The 6000-nt window shown below is 35.5% G+C and overlaps 1 protein-coding gene across 1 annotated transcript in view; it reads left to right on the top strand.

Annotated features, from left to right (window-relative positions):
• Window positions 1-158: 158 nt before the first annotated feature.
• The window catches only part of LOC117117519, a gene marked incomplete at its 5' end in the record, with an annotated part of 89320 nt that continues 83478 nt past the window's right edge, over window positions 159-6000 (top strand). Inside the window, 6 exons of the mRNA XM_033261823.1 lie at window positions 159-352; window positions 1556-1694; window positions 2469-2597; window positions 2806-2921; window positions 4282-4410; window positions 5489-5630. Coding sequence (XP_033117714.1) covers window positions 159-352; window positions 1556-1694; window positions 2469-2597; window positions 2806-2921; window positions 4282-4410; window positions 5489-5630 — 849 coding nt within the window. The remainder of the gene's footprint in view (window positions 353-1555; window positions 1695-2468; window positions 2598-2805; window positions 2922-4281; window positions 4411-5488; window positions 5631-6000) is intronic.

The raw sequence follows: 6000 nt of genomic DNA, 5'->3' as shown, positions 1-6000 counted from the left end.
ACTGTATATATGTATGCCTGTGAAAGTGGGGTGAAAATCGTTGTGTGTGTGTGTGTGGTGAGGTTGGGGTCGGGTGTGTGTTTGGGGGGGGGGGAAGCATTACCAAAAGCAACAGCATCTAGTCTTTGAATTAAATTCTACCGTATCATTATCTTTAGCTCAAAAGCTTGGTGTAGTTTACCTCTATGTACCAGACCATATTGGAAAAGTAGAGGCTATGTATGAATTTGACTACGGAAATGGAGATAAACTTCTTACCAGTGAACGCAACATTTCGTACAGCTGGAACACAACAGGCACATACACTGTCAAATTGACTGCATTCAACGACATTAGTCGATGGACTACTTTTGTATGTGTAATATATTTTCTTGATATTCTTTCTACATATTCATTGCTTACACACCAGCAAAGTTGCTAGGAGTAACCTGTGATGTACTAGCGTCCCATATGGGGAAGTATCACAATGCCATCCACTTCATGCTACAGAAACTTGATAACCCATATTTTCCTACAATGACGTCAAATTTGACTTTCTTGAAAGCACTTTTAAATAACCCTTAGAAATTCTTTTCATCCACACATTTATTATGTGTCATTTGTGTTTATAATGAATTTATAATGGGGGGGGGGGGATTTGCAGGGGAATTTTTCCAACCCTGCGTCGTACAGTCCTGTCCCCCAGAGTAGTATGACGCCGTGACGTGGTCATTTGACAAAAAATAATAGTTTTTCTATCCAAATAACGTTATTTAATTTTATAACGTTGCTAATTGTGGTCTAAAAGCACACATTGGACCATACTAGGCCATAAAAACTCTTTTCACAAACCCTGAAGGGACTTTCATGCTGGATCCTGACCGATGGTCTAGTTGGCCCTTTGACTCGGACCCCCATCGGACATGTCGGACGCCCTGTCTGCAATTTTTTTGGGAGTCACCACTGTCCATATTGTGAACATTGGGTTTAAATCATCAGATAAAATAACATTTTATCTGATGATGATATTTGTATATTTGACCAAAAAAAAATCGCGTTTTCAAACTATGGGCTTTAAAGTCTAATGCAGGGCGGGACAACCGGTACTCCCCTTCTCTCCCGTAAGTCTTAAATTTTAAAAAAAATAAGGGAAAAGGAAAATTATATTCAAATCTTTAGTCTGAGAATGCCATTTCCTGCCATCTTGAAGTGCCATAGACATAATATTTCATACCTCAGCCACAAATATGTTGGGGTTAGAATGATATAGGCCCTCGATTTTTAAAATTTACTCCCCCGGCGCCCTCTATTCCTAATTCATTGATCCGCCACTGTGCTTTTAATCTCATGATCATCCTTTCTAAATCTTTACGTTTTCGAATGTCATTTTCTGTTAAATATTAGTAATCTGCATGTCTCAAAAAACCATGTTAACTTCAATGGTTTTATATTTTTTGTCGTCATACATCTTAAATTCAATGCACTCTCTACTTGTTCTGTCCTTTCTATTATTTCAGGTGTTCGTTTAAACTATTGTTCGTTTAAACTATTGTTATTGTTTTATATTGTTTATTAGATAACCATAATGATACAAGATAATATTACTGGCCTAGCATTTGTGAATAGTTCGGCGACTGAAATGAGAAATCCAACATACAATGTCGCACCTACATCAATCAATCAAGCTGCCACCATTCTGTGGAAGACAGCAACTGGTAAGCTATTCATTATTTGTTTGTTTTGTGTAAGCTGCAATATTTATGTTCCATACAGACGTCCATTTATTAGCATAGGATACTTATTTTATTAATATGATGGTCCATCTCACAGCATGTTGGTCCACCTGGCAATATCATGGTCTAATAATAATAATATAATTATTGTCGACTTATATAGCGCATATTGTAGACTAACCTCTATGCGCTTTACATTATTTTTATATTTAAATATACTATTTACCAGTATGATGGTCCATCTCACAGTGAGATGGTCCACCTGTCAATGTGATAGTCTATCTATCAGTATGATAGTCCATCTTCCATTGTGACGGTCCACCTGTCAATACGATAGTTTATCAGTATGATAGTCCATCTCTCAATGTGATGGTTTGTTTGTCAGTATGATGAGTCGTATCCTATTGTGATTTTCCACCTGTCAATGTGATGGTCTATCAGAGTATGATAGTCCATCTCTCAACGTGATAGTCCACTGTCAATGTGGTGGTCTACCTGTTAATGTGATGGTCTATCTATCCACCTGTTCCTTTGATGGTTTATTGATCAATGATGATCCACCTGTCAATGTTATGGTCCACCTGTCAATGTGATGGATTATTTTCAGTATGATAGTCCATCTCTCAATGTGATAATGTGGTGGTATGAAGCAGACTTAGCGTGACGCGATATTGGTTGTCGCGTCGGGTCTGTTTGTTGACCGTAGACGAAACTCTCCTGTGTAATTCTTTCTTTTTTTCATAAAATTTATAACAGGTACAGATATCAATGTTAATTTGACCATTGGGGATACTCCTATCCATCTTGATCCTGGCCAGGACATCTATTTGGAATCTCTTTCCTATAATAGCAAGACACTGACAAATGTGTATGCAATAAACAATGGTAAAGTCTTCCTTCATTACATGTGTTATCGCTCTGTTAAATAAGTTATATTTAATAGTTTAATTTTTTAATTACCTCTAAGGTTCAGTTCTTAAATATTACTTTTGAAACAATTTATTTATGCTGCCAACCAACTTTTTGTTATATCTTATGTTTATTTTTATCCTACCTGTATTAAATATTAAAAAACCTTTTTCTTTGGACACAGGTTTTGGGCGGTCAAAGATCAGTATGTCAAATGCCGTGTTTACTTGCAGCTCGGGTACTTACAGTTTAGACTCTGGTTGGATGTCGGCCACGTCGGCACAGTATGAAAATATTAAGGTACGATCCTCGGTATTTCATGGATTTGTTTAAAGTTTTAGTTGTTTAATGGTTCTGAATTAAGAATTAGAAAATAATATCAATATCATTCAAATCATATATACAATAAATTAAGTGGAGAGGCAGGCAATTCATTCATGCAATGCAATCTTAGCGTTTAGCTATAGCCCACAAATGCAAATGCTCCGTTTTTAATCACATAATTTTGGTATACACTTGTCATAATTCAGTCTTCCACAATGAACAAGTAATTGCCGGATGTAAAATTGCGTCAGAACACTAAACAGTTTGGCGTATCTGGTCATGTTGAGATTCTGGCAATGCTCTACTTCCTTAGACAATTTTCAAATATTGTTTCAACTGATAACAGTCTGGTAGAGTATGCACATGTTTATTCCCATAATGCTCCTGATTTCCAATGGGAAAGTTTTACCGTACGCATGTACATTTTCAATTTTATGCGCAAGGTCTTTTACTAAATGGTTTGCTTTTAGGTGAATTTTTGAGCTTGGATAGTTTCTAGTTTTTGAGAAGCGAAATAATAATGCTCAGCCAAAAGATATTTGACACGTGACATCGTGTGAATGCCTGCGAGATGAAACGTCATCATAACAATAACCATGGATATGTACTTCCTGCAGCTGCTTATTGCAGAAAATGTCCGACATTACTAAACTAAAAACATAAGGCCATTGCCAATGGGGAAGGAGAATATAGAGAAGTTGAGGTAGAAGAAAAACAAGGTGGATTTAAGTATTATTGGGCTTATCCAATTCAGATATTGTTGGGGATATTCTGAAGTGTAAAAAAAAATACACTGCACCGTGTTGTAAAGACTACAACGATGGAGATAGGTATGTCAGTTTGGGGCCACTCCTCAATAACCTACCAAGTTCAGGGGCGGATCCAGTAGGGCACGTGCCCCCTCCCAGTTTTTCCACAAAATTGTTAAAAATTCAATGCATATCAATGTTATGTGCTACTTACTTGTCTATTCTCAAACGACTGTGCCCCACCCTCTGTTTGCATAATCCTGGATCCGACCCTGTCAAGTATTTCACTAGTGTAAAATGCTTTGGATTTTACATAGACCCTTAAATTTGCTGGTCATTATTTTATGTGCCAGGACGACGCGCGTGTACATGTCCAATAAACACACGTGTTTTTTTAACAAACTCACGTGTTTAAGCACATTTACGATATTGTTTGTGAGACCTTAACAACAATATCCAAGGAGCGGAGCTTAGCAGAAAGGTTCATTTAATGTTTTAATTGATTTTGTTGGGCTTTCTGCTTTTTACCACACATTAAAATTGGCTTGATAATCATTTATTTAGATGTACACTCTACTTTTTTGTAGGTTGACTTAAAGGCCCATTACACTATACTTGGAATTGTGGTCCGTGGAAGTGATAATAAGTGGGTAACTTCATTTGATATTAAATTTAGTGGCCAAGACTTTATCCACACCGTTATTCCTCGTCACGAGGTAAGTTCATGGCCTGCTTTCGTTTAAAAATGAAACCAGAATAATATTAACTGATAATTCTAAAATAGTTTGCTTTCTAATCGCATTTTCAAATATCAACCTATTCTTTCAGGTAACCAGCTAGTTAGACATACATGAATATTAATAGGTGCATTACTCATTGGTGTATTGGAATGCGCAATGTTAGTAACTCATCTAGTATTATATGTCTCACTGTCTGCTCTTACAATACTATATGATTTACTAACATTGCACATTGTTGTTAATGTTAAAATCATCTAGTATTGTTTGTCTTACTGCCTGCGCTTACAATATAATCATGGACCTATTATTATAAAGCTTTTACGCAACAGGACGAAAGCTGTGGAAAACTACAGCACCCCAAGTTTATCTAATTTTCACACTTTGCATGATTCAATTATATCGCGCCATTGTCTTGAATTTGTAGGACTGCAAAACCTTTTCAATTTTCTTGTTCCAAGCCGAGTTATATGTACGTGTGAGAAGGAAACAGTGAAATTGAGTGTGAGGAACCTACATAATACACAAAAACAGTGTTTTCTCTTGTGTCTGATTCTGAACTTCATCAATATTCCTAATATTATATTTCTTGCAATACAAAGGTGTACCTTTAGAAGTGTAGTCAACGTTTAGTCTTAAATCAGATTTATCTAACATGTAACAATTATATAACAAGGGTGGATGGTGGTCCTTCATAATTTATTGAACATTCTTATTAACGCACTTATCATAACTTGATTTCCCGGATGACACCAAGTCGGACTCAATAATACACTCTTCAATTTTCCACGGTCTGTCATTTTCAATTTCGATATGAATGCTATAAAACATACAGTGCTAAAATAAACTACTTAAAATAAAACTTTGATAAAACAATATTACAATTGTATTTTCTACTCTAAGTTGTTTAAGATTTGAGATGTATTCTGATTGACGCCATATAGATTTCCTTTTACCTATATTAATGCAACCTTAGTCAAACTGCCAAGTTTTCCGTTTAGTGTTTTATACTTTATGATTGTTGATTATTCAAATTTTTATGAAATCCTCTTTGAAGCTGTTTGAAGGTAACGAAGATGCGGTAACACCAGTAACGCACATGTTCCAAGCACCTGTTGTAACACGGTACCTCCTAATTAATGTTTATGCATATAGTGAAGCTGGTATTGGTTTAAAGTTTGACCTTATTGGACGAAAAGGTAAGTAAACCTACATACAGCACCTAACTATATAAATTCTCATCTGGTTTTTAAAGTCAGGCTCTGGAGGGAAAATATGTTTAATATCTTGTAAAACTGTTTTTTAAAAGACAAAAAAGGGATGCTAGTAAACAGTTACGGGATACAGATTTATAAATATTACAAAACCTGAAGAAAAAGTGCGTAAACACATTTTTCCACCTTTAATGCAATTTATTGAAATCACGATTGTGACAGTGGCACTTGAGTACTTAGTGCATCCAAGTTAACAGTTTTAAACAAAACATCAGAAACATATAAAACTACAAATAAAAAATTATTGTATTTTGTTCATGTGAATGTATCGAATATTCGGTGCATCCAATGAACA

The sequence above is a fragment of the Anneissia japonica genome, unplaced genomic scaffold (assembly GCF_011630105.1).
Source record: "Anneissia japonica isolate Jap-2015-1 unplaced genomic scaffold, ASM1163010v1 scaffold288275_len480233_cov166, whole genome shotgun sequence".
In the NCBI taxonomy this organism is placed as follows: domain Eukaryota; kingdom Metazoa; phylum Echinodermata; class Crinoidea; order Comatulida; family Comatulidae; genus Anneissia; species Anneissia japonica.
This window is presented reverse-complemented; position numbering and strand designations above follow the sequence as displayed.